Here is a 19255-nt window from a genome sequence, read left to right as displayed (position 1 = left end):
CGGTTAGGTGGTAGGTATATAATAATAAATAATACAATTCTGGTCGGACGGACTGCCTGCCGTGTGCCGACACAGAGGTAGCCACAGCCGTGAACTACCGCACTGTACACTGGTTGATAAAGAGATAGTAGTATACTCGTAACAATTAGGATGACACTATGACGGTATAAAGAATGAAAAAAAAACCACGGTTAGGTGGTAGGTATATAATAATAAATAATACAATTCTGGTCGGACGGACTGCCTGCCGTGTGCCGACACAGAGGTAGCCACAGCCGTGAACTACCGCACTGTACACTGGTTGATAAAGAGATAGTAGTATACTCGTAACAATTAGGATGACACTATGACGGTATAAAGAATGAAAAAAAAAACCACGGTTAGGTGGTAGGTATATAATAATAAATAATACAATTCTGGTCGGACGGACTGCCTGCCGTGTGCCGACACAGAGGTAGCCACAGCCGTGAACTACCGCACTGTACACTGGTTGATAAAGAGATAGTAGTATACTCGTAACAATTAGGATGACACTATGACGGTATAAAGAATGAAAAAAAAAACCACGGTTAGGTGGTAGGTATATAATAATAAATAATACAATTCTGGTCGGACGGACTGCCTGCCGTGTGCCGACACAGAGGTAGCCACAGCCGTGAACTACCGCACTGTACACTGGTTGATAAAGAGATAGTAGTATACTCGTAACAATTAGGATGACACTATGACGGTATAAAGAATGAAAAAAAAACCACGGTTAGGTGGTAGGTATATAATAATAAATAATACAATTCTGGTCGGACGGACTGCCTGCCGTGTGCCGACACAGAGGTAGCCACAGCCGTGAACTACCGCACTGTACACTGGTTGATAAAGAGATAGTAGTATACTCGTAACAATTAGGATGACACTATGACGGTATAAAGAATGAAAAAAAAACCACGGTTAGGTGGTAGGTATATAATAATAAATAATACAATTCTGGTCGGACGGACTGCCTGCCGTGTGCCGACACAGAGGTAGCCACAGCCGTGAACTACCGCACTGTACACTGGTTGATAAAGAGATAGTAGTATACTCGTAACAATTAGGATGACACTATGACGGTATAAAGAATGAAAAAAAAAACCACGGTTAGGTGGTAGGTATATAATAATAAATAATACAATTCTGGTCGGACGGACTGCCTGCCGTGTGCCGACACAGAGGTAGCCACAGCCGTGAACTACCGCACTGTACTGTGTCTGCTGCTAATATAGACTGGTTGATATTTAAAGAGATATTAGTAGTATACAACAATACTATACTGGTGGTCAGGCACTGGTCACCACTCCTGCAGCAAAAGTGTGCACTGTTAATTAATATAATTGTACTCCTGGCTCCTGCTAACAACCTGCAGTGCTCCCCAGTCTCCCCCACAATTAATTATAAGCTTTTAATTTATACATTGATGACTGTGCAGCACACTGGGCTGAGCTGAGTGCACACAGACTGAGTCACACTGTGTGACTGACTGTGCTGTGTATCGTTTTTTTTTTCAGGCAGAGAACGGATATAGCAGAGAGAAGTGAACGGATATATTATATTAAATAAAAGTTAACTAGCAACTGCACTGGTCACTGACTGTGGTAAACTAACTCTGTCTGCGACTCTGCACAATCTCTCTCTCTCTATCTAATCTATCTCTATTCTAATGGAGAGGACGCCAGACACGTCCTCTCCCTATCAATCTCAATGCACGAGTGAAAATGGCGGCGACGCGCGGCTCCTTATATAGAATCCGAGTCTCGCGATAGAATCCGAGCCTCGCGAGAATCCGACAGCGTCATGATGACGTTCGGGCGCGCTCGGGTTAACCGAGCAAGGCGGGAAGATCCGAGTCGCTCGGACCCGTGAAAAAAAACATGAAGTTCGGGCGGGTTCGGATTCCGAGGAACCGAACCCGCTCATCTCTAACCATAACCCTGAATATTTTTATCCAATAGGAATTTAACCCATTCTTAAAGGTGTTGACTGAGTCCGCCATTACTACTCTATCAGGCAGGGAATTCCAAACACGTATTGTCCTTACTGTGAAAAAACCTTTTCACCTTAATGTGCGGAAACTCCTCTCCTCTAACCTAAGTGAGTGACCACGTGTCCTCTGTGCTGATCTTATAGAAAACAGGTCCCTCCCAAGCTCTGTGTATTGACCCCTTATATATTTGTAGATGTTGATCACGTACCCTCTTAGTCTCCTCTTTTCCAATGTAAACATGCCTAGCCTTGCAAGCCTTTCCTCGTATTCCAGCGTCTCCATGCCCTTAATTAGTTGGGTCGCCCGCCTCTGAACCTATTCTAGCTCCAGGATATCCTTTTAGTAATATGGTGCCCAAAATTGTACACAGTATTCAAGATGTGGCCTCACTAGTGATTTATATAATGGGAGTATAATACTCTCGTCCCTTGCATCAATTCTCCGTTTTATGCATGCTAATATCTTATTAGCCTTCTTTGCTGCACTCCTACTTTGGGTACTGCTGCTTAATTTGTTATCTATGTGAACCCCTAGGTCTTTTTCCAGTACAGAATCCCCTAATATTACCCCATTTAGTATGTAGGTGTTATTTTTGGTCTTGCCCCCGCAGTGCATTACCTTACACTTGTCTGTGTTGAACCTCATTCTCCATTTTGCTGTCCATGCTTCCAGTTTAGTTAAGTTGTTCTGAAGAGACTCAGCATCCCCCTCCATATTTATAACCTTACACAATTTGGTATCGTCTGCGAAAATTGACACCATGCTCTCTAGACCTACTGCTAGGTCGTTGATGAAAATGGTGAACCAAAGTGGTCCGAGTACAGACCCTTGTGGCACACCACTTAGTACTTCAGTCCAATTTGAAAATGATCCATTGACCACAACGCTATTATCTATCCAATTACTGACCCAAGTGCATATTGTGTTCCCTAATCCTATTTTTTGTAGCTTATAGATAAGACGCATGTGTGGTACAGTGTCGAAACCTTTGGCAAAGTCTAAAAAGATTACATCCACCTCCTTACCCTGATCAAGGTTCGCACTTACTGTTTCATAAAAGCCAAGTAAGTTAGTCTGACAAGATCTGTCCTTCACAAATCCATGTTGGTTCCTTTTAATGACCTTATTTGCTTCAAGGAACTTTTGAATACTGTCCCTTAGAATACCTTCCAATACATTCCCCACTATAGATGTAAGACTAACTGGTCTATAATTACCTGGTTCAGCTTTACTCCCCTTTTTGAATATCGGCACTACCTCCGCTATACGCCAGTCTTTGGGAACCATACCCGATTTAACAGAATCCATGAAGATCAAAAATAGAGGTCTTGCTAGTTCAGCGTGCAGCTCCATAAGAACCCTTGGATGAATTCAATCGGGACCAGGTGACTTATTAATCTTTAACTTTTTTAATCGTCACAGACTACCTCCTCACATAAATAAGCATTTAGCAGTGGGACATTATCTTTGTTGAGATTAATGTTCTGCTTAGGGGAAGCCTGGCATCTAAACCCACCCCAGGGCACTTATGCGACATGCAAAAGCAACCTTTTGTGTAGTATAGTATTGTATACATTGGCGTGCTTATGATGGCATATCTAAAATTGCTGCAGAGTGTGACATGCACATAGGCCTAGGCCTGTATTAACCCAAAGCTCTAGACTTTCAGGTATTTTGGGACCCCTATGGCACATCAATCTTTCACCCCACTACAGCTGACGTTTGGGAAGCAGAGCTGATGCCATCATTATCACTTTCAGCAGTCATAGGGAAACCGATACCCAGGTGAAATAAAGTCTGGAGACCACTGGTGTATTTATAATGGGTGCAGTATGGTGCACATGGGCCCCTAGGGTCCACACCGCACACCCTGCACCCATCACTAGGAAAATGGTATGGCACGGAAAATCACCGGGAAAATGGCCGCCACACCATTTTGCCAGAGATCTGCACATGAGCTCTAGGCTCTGGAACATCGCTATGGTCCCCTAGGGACTCCAGTGCCCAGAGCCACAGCGCTGCCGGTTAGTGAGGAGGGAGCCCAGTCAGAGCTTGCACACAGGCCTCCTCCTCTCTAGATACGCCCCTGCTGCTGATCTCTTCTCTCACAGCGCAACCGTTCTTCCTTTTCTTTTCTCTTTTGAAATAGCGCTAGTGCGCTACTGGTCCGATGTCTCTCCCCTCTCTTACTGTTTCAAAACCAACCTCAGCTGACTGTGAGAGTGCCTTGCTACGGCGCAGAGGGCAAAGTTCCTTTAACCACTGGATCCCTTGCTCAGCTGAAACAGTCGATGAGCCCCTAGTCCCTGCAGTGCCCCTAGAGGCCACAACACACACACTGCACCCATATAATTAGCCTTACCTCCCCGGATTACCGCATCGGCTGGCGCTGCAGTGCAGAAAATGTTGCGGTGGCCATTTTTCCAGAGATTTGTGCATGCGCAGTAGAGAAGTCACAGGAACATGATGCCTGAGCAGTAGAAGAGGGGATCCACACGAAGACTACACATGGGCCCTCTGCTTTATTAAACCACCCCTGATTGTATAGTTAAGTATGGCAGCTGCCTGGAGATGCAGCCATTTTAGAGAAGTCCATAATGTCATATACACCTTGTAGCAATCATATACCTTGTGGTACCCTTCAGCCTGGTGCAGATACAGTATGTGATCATCATCATCATCATCATCATAGTAACACAAATCTGTGCTTACAGCCTTGCAGGTTACTGCTGTTGTGTGGAGACAGAAATTCTTAACATACAAAGTGAAGTTGAAATGTAACGATTATTGCATTAAATAATACGAGGAATTGTACAGAGCAGTTGTATCCAGCTTAAAATAAAAATAAATCATTTCTAGGAGCAAAACTTCCATGGACAATGTTTTCTTAAAATCTGTTTTTGAAAATGAGGAAGAAACGGGCAGGGCTGCATCAAGGCAACATGGGCCCAGGGCTGAAAACGAGCAAGGGGCTATTGTGAGAAATGCGTGACAGTTGCTGTGTGGGTGTGACCATAAATGTATGGGTGTGGCCCGTACCAACTGGGTGTAACCAGTGATGTGGGGGTGTGGCCAGTGCCATGTGGGCATGACCGGTAATGTGTGGGTGTGGCCAGTGTTATGCAGACATGTACACCCCCACACTATCAGTCTGTCTACATAAAGACATAAATCTTTCACAATTGCCTCATTTTGTGGACACACTTTTAATACTAATGATTTATGGTTGACTGTGTGGCAAGCTGGGTCATCACCAAGCTGTCATAATGATGGGCCTATTTTATGTGGAGGCCTGGAGCTATATATCTGCCCCATTGTTAGTGTGGCCCTGTAACTATGTATATACCTGAGCAGGAAGATTGTTTTATTACATCTAATTTACTGAATTGTTTAACGCTATATGGATATAATGGAAAGTAGCTCCTTCACCCAGGTTCTGTGAGAAGTTTTATTCACTTGTCTGATGTAATGTATGATGTCATAGTTATAATATTCATGACCTATGACCATCTCTTATTGGTCTCATTTCAGGATTTCATTACGCGAAGACCTCCTCCAATAATCCCCTGAACATTTACACCTGGAACATTTCATGGATTATGAGAGAAGTGTTTTCATACAACGGGCCCAGGCCCAAACACGGTAAGTCGGTCATTCTTTTTACACATTTAGTTTAATTGCAGGCTGAGCGCAATTATATTTGGAGAGTATATATGCTCTTGTCACCCTGTTTCCCCACCTTCTGTTTCCTTGTTTCAGCGTAAGCCTAGTGGCCACGTCTCTCCTACACTAAAGGGGAAGTGTCTTATTGTAAAGTGGGTGTGGTTGGGGAAAGTGGGTGGGGTTTGTGTGGCTTGGTGTGGGCGTGGTTTGGTTTATCATGATTTTAAAAATTTTGGGGACTACTATGGGGGATATGTATCAAACCCATATCGACCAATCAGATTCTATCTATCATTATCTAGTACAGTCTATAAAATGATTACTAGAAGGTTGGTTGCTATGGCAACATTTCCACTATACAAAGTTTGATGTGTCTCCCCATAAATCTCTGGATAGTGAGTTGTATGATATCTTCTGCAACAGACGTTTTCTATTGAATCTGGATTTTTCATTATTGCTGTTCAATAAAATGCCTGTGTCATGCGGCTTATGAGCCAGCCGGCGGCCAGTCACTATAGTTATTTGCAAACTTAGGGGGACATGTTATATACAGGGTGTAGCTACCATAGGTGCAGGGAGTACAGCTGCTATGGGGCCCAGAGCTGAGAGGAGCCACCTTCCCTGTCACAGTTACATGTGTTATATACAGGGTGTAGCTACCATAGGTGCAGGGAGTGCAGCTGCTATGGGGCCCAGAGCTGAGAGGGGCCATCTTCCCTGTCACAGTTACATGTGTTATACACAGGGTTGTAGCTACCATAGGTGCAGGGAGTACAGCTGCTATGGGGCCCAGAGCTGAGAGGGGCCATCTTCCCTGTTACAGTTACATGTGTTATATACAGGGTGTAGCTACCATAGGTGCAGGGAGTGCAGCTGCCATGGGGCCCAGAGCTGAGAGGAGCCACCTTCCCTGTCACAGTTACATGTGTTATATACAAGGGCGTAGCTACCATAGGTGCAGGGAGTGCAGAGCTGAGAGGGGCCACCTCCCCTGTCACAGTTACATGTGTTATATAAACGGTGTAGCTACCATAGGTGCAGGGAGTGCAGCTGCTATGGGGCCCAGAGCTGAGAGGGGCCACCTTCCCTGTCACAGTTACATGTGTTATATACAGGGTGTAGCTACCATAGGTGCAGGGAGTGCAGCTGCTATGGGGCCCAGAGCTGATAGGGGCCACCTTCCCTGTCACAGTTACATGTGTTATATACAGGGGTGTAGCTACAATAGGTGCAGGGAGTGCAGCTGCTATGGGGCCCAGAGCTGAGAGGGGCCACCTTCCCTGTCACAGTTACATGTGTTATATACAGGACGTCCCTGCAGCTGCTATGGGGCCCAGAGCTGAGAGGGGCCACCTTCCCTGTCACAGTTACATGTGTTATATAAACGGTGTAGCTACCATAGGTGCAGGGAGTGCAGCTGCTATGGGGCCCAGAGCTGAGAGGGGCCACCTTCCCTGTCACAGTTACATGTGTTATATACAGGGTGTAGCTACCATAGGTGCAGGGAGTGCAGCTGCTATGGGGCCCAGAGCTGATAGGGGCCACCTTCCCTGTCACAGTTACATGTGTTATATACAGGGGTGTAGCTACAATAGGTGCAGGGAGTGCAGCTGCTATGGGGCCCAGAGCTGAGAGGGGCCACCTTCCCTGTCACAGTTACATGTGTTATATACAGGACGTCCCTGCAGCTGCTATGGGGCCCAGAGCTGAGAGGGGCCACCTTCCCTGTCACAGTTACATGTGTTATATACAGGGCGTAGCTACCATAGCACCTATGGTAGCTTGCACCAAGCAGTGCAGCTGCTATGGGGCCCAGAGCTGAGAGGAGCTACCTTCTCTGTCACAGTTACATGTGTTACATATATTTTTCATCATTGGGTGATACGTAGGGGTCCTTTCAAACTTTTTCCTTGGGGCCTGCATTATATCTAGGTATGCCCCTGCTTATTGTAGTGTGGTATAAAATGAACTGGAGGCATTTAGGTTACTGTAATGAGGCACAATATGAACGAGACGCACTATGGGCGGGATGTACTAATGCACATTGCCGCCCAGCACCACAATGCTGATCGCATATGTACTTTCATATGCGATCAGCATTGCAGAGGACAGCTCTTCCGATAAGAACTGTCCTCCGTGATCCCCATCAGCAGCCTGACTTCCGGGATTCGGCCCCGGGAGTCAGTCTGCGTGTGCGCATGGTAACGGGGGCAGGCGCGATGCATGCTGGGAGGGATCCGATCAGATCCCTCACACAGAGCTGTGAAGAGAAGCCCATAGCATTCTATGGGGTATCGCCAGCAAAAGCTGGCAAACTCCTCCGTGGCGCTGACCTGCCGGCCGCGGGGTTCGTATGTTAGGAAAATGCTTTACCGCATCTTGCGTTTAGTACATCCCGCCCAGTATATCATAATGTGAATTGGGGGTACTGTGTGGCATAATGTGTGCTGGCAGCTCTGAAATGTGACATAGGGGGAACTTAAGCATTACTGAGATTCATAAAAGAATCTAGAGCACTACTATGGAGCATAACATTAAATAAGGCTCTACTATGGGTCAGAGAATGAACTAGGGCACTATTATAGGGCATAACATTAGCAACTGCTGCAGAGAGGTGTCTCTCTAGAAGCATTGGGACGGGGGCCCCTTCAAAATGTTGCCATGGGGCCCACAAAGTTCTGGCTACGCCCCTGGTTGGTGATATGTGTATTTTTCATAACGCTGAACTGAGGCAGCAGTCTCTATAGAATCTGAGAAAGTGAAAGGTGTTTCATCGCCATTAGGTTCTTCCTAAAAGTGATTAACACAGCTTCCCGTGGAGTTTACCTATAAAAGAAAATTGATGAATAAATCATTTTATTTTTTATGTCAGGCGAATGTGCACTTGGATGGGTTTTTTTAAAAATATTGTGTTTAATATGCTGCCGAGCAATTATCCACTGGAAATGTGACTGCAGTAACACTCAGCGCTACTTTATATGTCTTCCCCCAGTAGTGTGGCTGCTGTAAACATTATAAATACGTTCCAGATATTAATCCGTTTATTTCAGGGCTTCTCCTTTTTCACAGAGTTCTGCAGATTTATAGGACTACATCGAGGCTTTCTTTCACCTTGGGTAATTCACTGTAGATACAGCATGTAAGCGTTAGTGGAATGTAACAACTTACCAATAATCAGGAACATTTAAATCTTTTGTTTGTTTATTGTAAATGAACAATAAGAAAAATATCTAGAAATGAATAGCTAAAGTATTTAATTGGATATAAAGAGGCAAATGCAGGATTTCTAGATGGGGGTTTCCAAATGCTTGATTTTAGAGCAAGTGTTGACATGAAAGAGGCATACTTAGCACTTCATACAGTGATATATACAGGGACAGTGATATATACAGGGACAGTGATGACAGAAAGACGTTAGGTGCGACAGCATGGCAAGCACACCTGAGCTGAATGTTTTATTTTCCGGATGTGGGCACTATTCCATAATCTAAGTTCCCTGCTCCATGGTGGGTTTCTGAGCAACTGGAAACCCCCCCCCCCCCCCCCTTTGTTTGCCTTTGCCAGTGGTGTTGGTATATTGATAGGTATCAGGTACAGCTGTACTCACTGTTACACGCTGCCATACAAGGCAGTGAGTGTATGTTGCAAACATGCAAGCGGTGTCACAGAGGTGGTGCCCCGGGTGCGGGCTGCACCCGGGTGACACCCTCCCTGGGGGTGACACCAACATGTCATCTCCTCTGCAGTGACAGGGGCTGGGTGCTGCACTGTGACATTATTCTGCGCGTCCGGCTCCTGTCACTGAGAAGGAGTGACATAACCAGGGGTCTTCCTACATGGCCGCACCCCCATAGTGATGTAAATGAAGTCACACCCCGATCCACACAGGCACACCCCCTTTTTGGGTGCACGCGTCATCAGCATACGCAGGGGAGCTCTTGCCCGCCCCAGGTGTCACCTGATCTGCCACTGCAAACATGTCTCTCTGTAGCCAAGTAGAAGGCTTGTCTCCCACGGTGCTAACATAGTAAAGAAAACAAGATGGCCCCCTGCATATGCTCAGTAGTGATCTCTGTGGCCATCTTGGGATAAGGCATGAAGGCTCCTTGGAGAATAGGAAGACTGGAGTCTACACACTAGTGCACTTCTCTTTCAACACATCTCTTCAGCAAAATACGCCGACCAAAAAATAAGGTACAAGATGCATTGCAGTCATATAAAAGAGATGGTCCTGACTCTGGTTTTGCACAGGGATGGAACTAAAGCACATGCAGAACGTTGGGGCCTAGCTTGTTTGGGCCCAGGCAGGGTTGGTGCTAGGGTGTTTGGCGCCCCCCTGCAAACTATAAATTTGCGTCCTCCTATACTTTACAAAGGGACAGCGCACATAATGCCCCCTATAGCAGTGACGCTTATACACATAATGCCCCCTGTAGTAGTGCCGCTTATATATACAATGAACCCTGCAGCAGTGACCCTTATACAAGAATCCCCCTGTAGTAGTGATGCTTACACGCGAAACCCCCCTGTACCAGTAACCCTTACACACATAACGCCCCCTGTACCAGTGACGCTTACACACATAACGCCCCCTGTACCAGTGACGCTTACACACATAACGCCCCCTGTACCAGTAACCCTTACACACATAACGCCCCCTGTATCAGTGACGCTTACACACGTAACGCCCCCTGTATCAGTGACGCTTACACACGTAACACCCCCTGTACCAGTGACGCTTGCACACGTAACACCCCCTGTACCAGTGACGCTTGCACACGTAACACCCCCTGTACCAGTGACGCTTGCACACGTAACGCCCCCTGTACCAGTGACGCTTGCACACGTAACGCCCCCTGTATCAGTGACGCTTACACGCGTAACGCCCCCTGTATCAGTGACGCTTACACACGTAACACCCCCTGTACCAGTGACGCTTGCACACGTAACACCCCCTGTACCAGTGACGCTTGCACACGTAACACCCCTGTACCAGTGACGCTTGCACACGTAACGCCCCCTGTACCAGTGACGCTTACACACGTAACGCCCCCTGTATCAGTGACGCTTACACACGTAACGCCCCCTGTACCAGTGACGCTTGCACACGTAACGCCCCCTGTACCAGTGACGCTTACACACGTAACGCCCCCTGTACCAGTGACGCTTGCACACGTAACGCCCCCTGTATCAGTGACGCTTACACACGTAACGCCCCCTGTACCAGTGACGCTTGCACACGTAACGCCCCCTGTACCAGTGACGCTTGCACACGTAACGCCCCCTGTACCAGTGACGCTTGCACACGTAACGCCCCCTGTATCAGTGAAGCTTACAAACAAAATGCCCCATGTACCAGTGACGCATAACACGTAACACCCCCTGTATCAGTGACGCTTACAAACAAAATGCCCCCTTGTACCAGTGATGCTCTCACACGTAACGCCCCCTGTACCAGTGATGCTCTCACACGTAACGCCCCCTTGTACCAGTGATGCTTACACACGTAACGCCCCCTGTACCAGTGATGCTTACACACATAACGCCCCCCTGTAGCAGTGACGCTCACACATGTAACGCCCCCTGTACCAGTGAAGCTCTCACACGTAACGCCCCCTGTACCAGTGATGCTCTCACACGTAACGCCCCCTGTACCAGTGATGCTCTCACACGTAACGCCCCCTTGTACCAGTGATGCTTACACACGTAACGCCCCCTGTACCAGTGATGCTTACACACATAACGCCCCCCTGTAGCAGTGACGCTTACACACGTAACGCCCCCTGTACCAGTGATGCTTACACACATAACGCCCCCCTGTAGCAGTGACGCTCACACATGTAACGCCCCCTGTACCAGTGAAGCTCTCACGCGTAACGCCCCCTGTACCAGTGATGCTCTCACACGTAACGCCCCCCTGTACCAGTGATGCTCTCACATGTAACGCCCCCTGTACCAGTGATGCTCTCACATGTAACGCCCCCTGTACCAGTGACGCTTACACACGTAACGCCCCCTGTACCAGTGAAGCTCTCACACGTAACGCCGTGACGCTTACACATGTAACGCCCCCTGTAGCAGTGACGCTCTCACACGTAACGCCCCCTGTAGCAGTGACGCTCTCACATGTAACGCCCCCTGCAGCAGTGATGCTGTCACACGTAACGCCGCCTGTAGCAGTGATGCTCTCACACATTATGCCACACAGTCACACATACATACATACTGTACATACATTACACACATACACAGTCACACATACATATACACAGATACTGTATACATATATATATATACACACACACACACACACACACACACACTTACCTAAAGAAATCTGGCAGGCCGGAGATCTAGCAGCTCATCCTCCTGTGTAGCAGGGTGCTGCAGCCTGTTCCCGTATGGCTCCGCCCCCTTTTGGGTCCCTTGCGGCCACTGCACTGTCACAGGGGAGGCAGTGGCGGAACTAGCGAGCGGTGGGCCCAGGTGCGACAAAATGCTTTGCCCCCCCCCCCCCCCCCCTCGTCCCATCCAAGTCCACCCCCTCACCCCTGGAGAGGATCTGGCGAGGGGGACCTGCTCAGGGCCAGAGAAATGGATACCTAGCAACAGTGCCGTAACTAGATATTTTAGTACCATGTGCAAGAAACAGCATCGGAGCCCCACACCTGCATGCAAAACAGGGGCAGTGCGCGCCGTAGGCGTGCGCAAAAATACATAGGGACGTGGCATCATGGGGAAGGGGTGTGGCCACAAAATAATACCAATTCATAAAACGGTGCACAGTAGTCTCCGTTATTCAAATTACGCCGCACAGTAGCACCACTACACCAGGTAGAGACCCTTTTACACCTTACGGCGGACAGATTCCCCTTTTTACACATAACGGCAGACAGCGTCCCCCTTTTTACACATAACGGCAGACAGCATCCCCCTTTTTATACATTACGGAAAACAGCATCCCCCTTTTTACACATAACGGCAGACAGCGTCCCCTTTTTACACATAACGGCAGACAGCGTCCCCTTTTTACACATAACGTCAGACGGCGTGCCCTTGTTACACATAACGGCAGACAGCGTGCCTTTTTACACATTACGGCAGACAGCATCCCCCTTTTTACACATAACGGCAGACAGCGTCCCCTTTTTACACATAACGGCAGACAGCGTGCCCTTGTTACACATAACGGCAGACAGCGTGCCTTTTTATACATTACGGCAGACAGCGTGCCCTTGTTACACATAACGGCAGACAGCGTGCCCTTGTTACACATAACGGCAGACAGCGTGCCTTTTTACACATTACGGCAGACAGCCCCCCCAGCCACAACACGTGCCCCCTGCAAATAATCGATCGTATATTGAGGTGTCATGAAATAACCAACGTTTCAGGTAGAGATGAGCGCCTGAAATTTTTCGGGTTTTGTGTTTTGGTTTTGGGTTCGGTTCCGCGGCCGTGTTTTGGGTTCGACCGCGTTTTGGCAAAACCTCACCGAATTTTTTTTGTCGGATTCGGGTGTGTTTTGGATTCGGGTGTTTTTTTCAAAAAACCCTAAAAAACAGCTTAAATCATAGAATTTGGGGGTCATTTTGATCCCAAAGTATTATTAACCTCAAAAACCATAATTTCCACTCATTTTCAGTCTATTCTGAAAACCTCACACCTCACAATATTATTTTTAGTCCTAAAATTTGCACCGAGGTCGCTGTGTGAGTAAGATAAGCGACCCTAGTGGCCGACACAAACACCGGGCCCATCTAGGAGTGGCACTGCAGTGTCACGCAGGATGTCCCTTCCAAAAAACCCTCCCCAAACAGCACATGACGCAAAGAAAAAAAGAGGCGCAATGAGGTAGCTGTGTGAGTAAGATTAGCGACCCTAGTGGCCGACACAAACACCGGGCCCATCTAGGAGTGGCACTGCAGTGTCACGCAGGATGTCCCTTCCAAAAAACCCTCCCCAAACAGCACATGACGCAAAGAAAAAAAGAGGCGCAATGAGGTAGCTGACTGTGTGAGTAAGATAAGCGACCCTAGTGGCCGACACAAACACCGGGCCCATCTAGGAGTGTCACTGCAGTGTCACGCAGGATGTCCCTTCCAAAAAACCCTCCCCAAACAGCACATGACGCAAAGAAAAAAAGAGGCGCAATGAGGTAGCTGACTGTGTGAGTAAGATAAGCGACCCTAGTGGCCGACACAAACACCGGGCCCATCTAGGAGTGGCACTGCAGTGTCACGCAGGATGTCCCTTCCAAAAAACCCTCCCCAAACAGCACATGACGCAAAGAAAAAAAGAGGCGCAATGAGGTAGCTGACTGTGTGAGTAAGATAAGCGACCCTAGTGGCCGACACAAACACCGGGCCCATCTAGGAGTGTCACTGCAGTGTCACGCAGGATGGCCCTTCCAAAAAACCCTCCCCAAACAGCACATGACGCAAAGAAAAAAAGAGGCGCAATGAGGTAGCTGACTGTGTGAGTAAGATAAGCGACCCTAGTGGCCGACACAAACACCGGGCCCATCTAGGAGTGGCACTGCAGTGTCACGCAGGATGTCCCTTCCAAAAAACCCTCCCCAAACAGCACATGACGCAAAGAAAAAAAGAGGCGCAATGAGGTAGCTGACTGTGTGAGTAAGATAAGCGACCCTAGTGGCCGACACAAACACCGGGCCCATCTAGGAGTGGCAGTGCAGTGTCACGCAGGATGTCCCTTCCAAAAAACCCTCCCCAAACAGCACATGACGCAAAGAAAAAAAGAGGCGCAATGAGGTAGCTGACTGTGTGAGTAAGATAAGCAACCCTAGTGGCCGACACAAACACCGGGCCCATCTAGGAGTGGCACTGCAGTGTCACGCAGGATGGCCCTTCCAAAAAACCCTCCCCAAACAGCACATGACGCAAAGAAAAAAAGAGGCGCAATGAGGTAGCTGACTGTGTGAGTAAGATAAGCGACCCTAGTGGCCGACACAAACACCGGGCCCATCTAGGAGTGGCAGTGCAGTGTCACGCAGGATGTCCCTTCCAAAAAACCCTCCCCAAACAGCACATGACGCAAAGAAAAAAAGAGGCGCAATGAGGTAGCTGACTGTGTGAGTAAGATAAGCGACCCTAGTGGCCGACACAAACACCGGGCCCATCTAGGAGTGGCACTGCAGTGTCACGCAGGATGGCCCTTCCAAAAAACCCTCCCCAAACAGCACATGACGCAAAGAAAAATTAAAGAAAAAAGAGGTGCAAGATGGAATTGTCCTTGGGCCCTCCCACCCACCCTTATGTTGTATAAACAGGACATGCACACTTTAACCAATCCATCATTTCAGTGACAGGGTCTGCCACACGACTGTGACTGATATGACGGGTTGGTTTGGACCCCCCCCAAAAAAGAAGCAATTAATCTCTCCTTGCACAAACTGGCTCTACAGAGGCAAGATGTCCACCTCATCATCATCCTCCGATATATCACCGTGTACATCCCCCTCCTCACAGATTATCAATTCGTCCCCACTGGAATCCACCATCTCAGCTCCCTGTGTACTTTGTGGAGGCAATTGCTGCTGGTCAATGTCTCCGCGGAGGAATTGATTATAATTCATTTTAATGAACATCATCTTCTCCACATTTTCTGGATGTAACCTCGTACGCCGATTGCTGACAAGGTGAGCGGCGGCACTAAACACTCTTTCGGAGTACACACTTGTGGGAGGGCAACTTAGGTAGAATAAAGCCAGTTTGTGCAAGGGCCTCCAAATTGCCTCTTTTTCCTGCCAGTATAAGTACGGACTGTGTGACGTGCCTACTTGGATGCGGTCACTCATATAATCCTCCACCATTCTTTCAATGTTGAGAGAATCATATGCAGTGACAGTAGACGACATGTCCGTAATCGTTGTCAGGTCCTTCAGTCCGGACCAGATGTCAGCATCAGCAGTCGCTCCAGACTGCCCTGCATCACCGCCAGCGGGTGGGCTCGGAATTCTGAGCCTTTTCCTCGCACCCCCAGTTGCGGGAAAATGTGAAGGAGGAGATGTTGACAGGTCGCGTTCCGCTTGACTTGACAATTTTCTCACCAGCAGGTCTTTCAACCCCAGCAGACTTGTGTCTGCCGGAAAGAGAGATCCAAGGTAGGCTTTAAATCTAGGATCGAGCACGGTGGCCAAAATGTAGTGCTCTGATTTCAACAGATTGACCACCCGTGAATCCTTGTTAAGCGAATTAAGGGCTCCATCCACAAGTCCCACATGCCTAGCGGAATCGCTCCGTGTTAGCTCCTCCTTCAATGTCTCCAGCTTCTTCTGCAAAAGCCTGATGAGGGGAATGACCTGACTCAGGCTGGCAGTGTCTGAACTGACTTCACGTTGGCAAGTTCAAAGGGCATCAGAACCTTGCACAACGTTGAAATCATTCTCCACTGCGCTTGAGACAGGTGCATTCCACCTCCTATATCGTGCTCAATTGTATAGGCTTGAATGGCCTTTTGCTGCTCCTCCAACCTCTGAAGCATATAGAGGGTTGAATTCCACCTCGTTACCACTTCTTGCTTTAGATGATGGCAGGGCAGGTTCAGTAGTTTTTGGTGGTGCTCCAGTCTTCTGTACGTGGTGCCTGTACGCCGAAAGTGTCCCGCAATTCTTCTGGCCACCGACAGCATCTCTTGCACGCCCCTGTCGTTTTTAAAAAAATTCTGCACCACCAAATTCAAGGTATGTGCAAAACATGGGACGTGCTGGAATTTGCCCATATTTAATGCACACACAATATTGCTGGCGTTGTCCGATGCCACAAATCCACAGGAGAGTCCAATTGGGGTAAGCCATTCCGCGATGATCTTCCTCAGTTGCCGTAAGAGGTTTTCAGCTGTGTGCGTATTCTGGAAAGCGGTGATACAAAGCGTAGCCTGCCTAGGAAAGAGTTGGCGTTTGCGAGATGCTGCTACTGGTGCCGCCGCTGCTGTTCTTGCGGCGGGAGTCCATACATCTACCCAGTGGGCTGTCACAGTCATATAGTCCTGACCCTGCCCTGCTCCACTTGTCCACATGTCCGTGGTTAAGTGGACATTGGGTCCAGCTGCATTTTTTTGGACACTGGTGAGTCTTTTTCTGAGGTCCGTGTACATTTTCGGTATCGCCTGCCTAGAGAAGTGGAACCTAGATGGTATTTGGTAACGGGGGCACACTGCCTCAATAAATTGTCTAGTTCCCTGTGAACTAACGGCGGATACCGGACGCACGTCTAACACCAACATAGTTGTCAAGGCCTCAGTTATCCGCTTTGCAGCAGGATGACTGCTGTGATATTTCATCTTCCTCGCAAAGGACTGTTGAACAGTCAATTGCTTACTGGAAGTAGTACAAGTGGGCTTACGACTTCCCCTCTGGGATGACCATCGACTCCCAGCAGCAACAACAGCAGCGCCAGCAGCAGTAGGCGTTACACGCAAGGATGCATCGGAGGAATCCCAGGCAGGAGAGGACTCGTCAGAATTGCCAGTGACATGGCCTGCAGGACTATTGGCATTCCTGGGGAAGGAGGAAATTGACACTGAGGGAGTTGGTGGGGTGGTTTGCGTGAGCTTGGTTACAAGAGGAAGGGATTTACTGGTCAGTGGACTGCTTCCGCTGTCACCCAAAGTTTTTGAACTTGTCACTGACTTATTATGAATGCGCTGCAGGTGACGTATAAGGGAGGATGTTCCGAGGTGGTTAACGTCTTTACCCCTACTTATTACAGCTTGACAAAGGGAACACACGGCTTGACACCTGTTGTCCGCATTTCTGTTGAAATAGTTCCACACCGAAGAGCTGATTTTTTTGGTATTTTCACCAGGCATGTCAACGGCCATATTCCTCCCACGGACAACAGGTGTCTCCCCGGGTGCCTGACTTAAACAAACCACCTCACCATCAGAATCCTCCTGGTCAATTTCCTCCCCAGCGCCAGCAACACCCATATCCTCCTCATCCTGGTGTACTTCAACACTGACATCTTCAATCTGACTATCAGGAACTGGACTGCGGGTGCTCCTTCCAGCACTTGCAGGGGGCGTGCAAATGGTGGAAGGCGCATGCTCTTCACGTCCAGTGTTGGGAAGGTCAGGCATCGCAACCGACACAATTGGACTCTCCTTGTGGATTTGGGATTTCGAAGAACGCACAGTTCTTTGCGGTGCTACTGCTTTTGCCAGCTTGAGTCTTTTCATTTTTCTAGCGAGAGGCTGAGTGCCTCCATCCTCATGTGAAGCTGAACCACTAGCCATGAACATAGGCCAGGGCCTCAGCCGTTCCTTGCCACTCCGTGTGGTAAATGGCATATTGGCAAGTTTACGCTTCTCCTCCGACAATTTTATTTTAGGTTTTGGAGTCCTTTTTTTACTGATATTTGGTGTTTTGGATTTGACATGCTCTGTACTATGACATTGGGCATCGGCCTTGGCAGACGACGTTGCTGGCATTTCATCGTCTCGGCCATGACTAGTGGCAGCAGCTTCAGCACGAGGTGGAAGTGGATCTTGATCTTTCCCTAATTTTGGAACCTCAACATTTTTGTTCTCCATATTTTAATAGGCACAACTAAAAGGCACCTCAGGTAAACAATGGAGATGGATGGATACTAGTATACAATTATGAATGGACTGCCGAGTGCCGACACAGAGGTAGCTACAGCCGTGGACTACCGTACTGTACTGTGTCTGCTGCTAATATAGACTGGATGATAATGAGATGTAGTATGTATGTATAAAGAAGAAAGAAAAAAAAACCACGGGTAGGTGGTATACAATTATGGACGGACTGCCGAGTGCCGACACAGAGGTAGCTACAGCCGTGGACTACCGTACTGTACTGTGTCTGCTGCTAATATAGACTGGTTGATAATGAGATGTAGTATGTATGTATAAAGAAGAAAGAAAAAAAAACCACGGGTAGGTGGTATACAATTATGGATGGACTGCCGAGTGCCGACACAGAGGTAGCTACAGCCGTGGACTACCGTACTGTACTGTGTCTGCTGCTAATATAGACTGGATGATAATGAGATGTAGTATGTATAAAGAAGAAAGAAAAAAAAAACCACGGGTAGGTGGTATACAATTATGGATGGACTGCCGAGTGCCGACACAGAGGTAGCTACAGCCGTGGACTACCGTACTGTACTGTGTCTGCTGCTAATATAGACTGGATGATAATGAGATGTAGTATGTATGTATAAAGAAGAAAGAAAAAAAAACCACGGGTAGGTGGTATACAATTATGGATGGACTGCCGAGTGCCGACACAGAGGTAGCTACAGCCGTGGACTACCGTACTGTACTGTGTCTGCTGCTAATATAGACTGGTTGATATTGAGATGTAGTATGTATAAAGAAGAAAGAAAAAAAACCACGGGTAGGTGGTATACAATTATGGATGGACTGCCAAGTGCCGACACAGAGGTAGCTACAGCCGTGGACTACCGTACTGTACTGTGTCTGCTGCTAATATAGACTGGATGATAATGAGATGTAGTATGTATGTATAAAGAAGAAAGAAAAAAAAACCACGGGTAGGTGGTATACAATTATGGACGGACTGCCGAG

General features: G+C 47.9%; 1 protein-coding gene across 1 annotated transcript in view; it reads left to right on the top strand.

Moving 5' to 3' along the window:
• The window catches only part of ALK (ALK receptor tyrosine kinase), a 1590950-nt gene that overhangs the window by 445211 nt on the left and 1126484 nt on the right, over positions 1-19255 (top strand). The window contains exon 2 of the mRNA XM_063919418.1: positions 5549-5659. Within this exon, the coding sequence (XP_063775488.1) occupies positions 5549-5659 (111 nt within the window). The remainder of the gene's footprint in view (positions 1-5548; positions 5660-19255) is intronic.

The sequence above is a fragment of the Pseudophryne corroboree genome, chromosome 4 (assembly GCF_028390025.1).
Source record: "Pseudophryne corroboree isolate aPseCor3 chromosome 4, aPseCor3.hap2, whole genome shotgun sequence".
NCBI classification, from domain to species: Eukaryota; Metazoa; Chordata; class Amphibia; order Anura; family Myobatrachidae; genus Pseudophryne; species Pseudophryne corroboree.
Note: the sequence above shows the minus strand (reverse complement) of the source record. Positions and strands in the feature narration are given on the sequence as shown.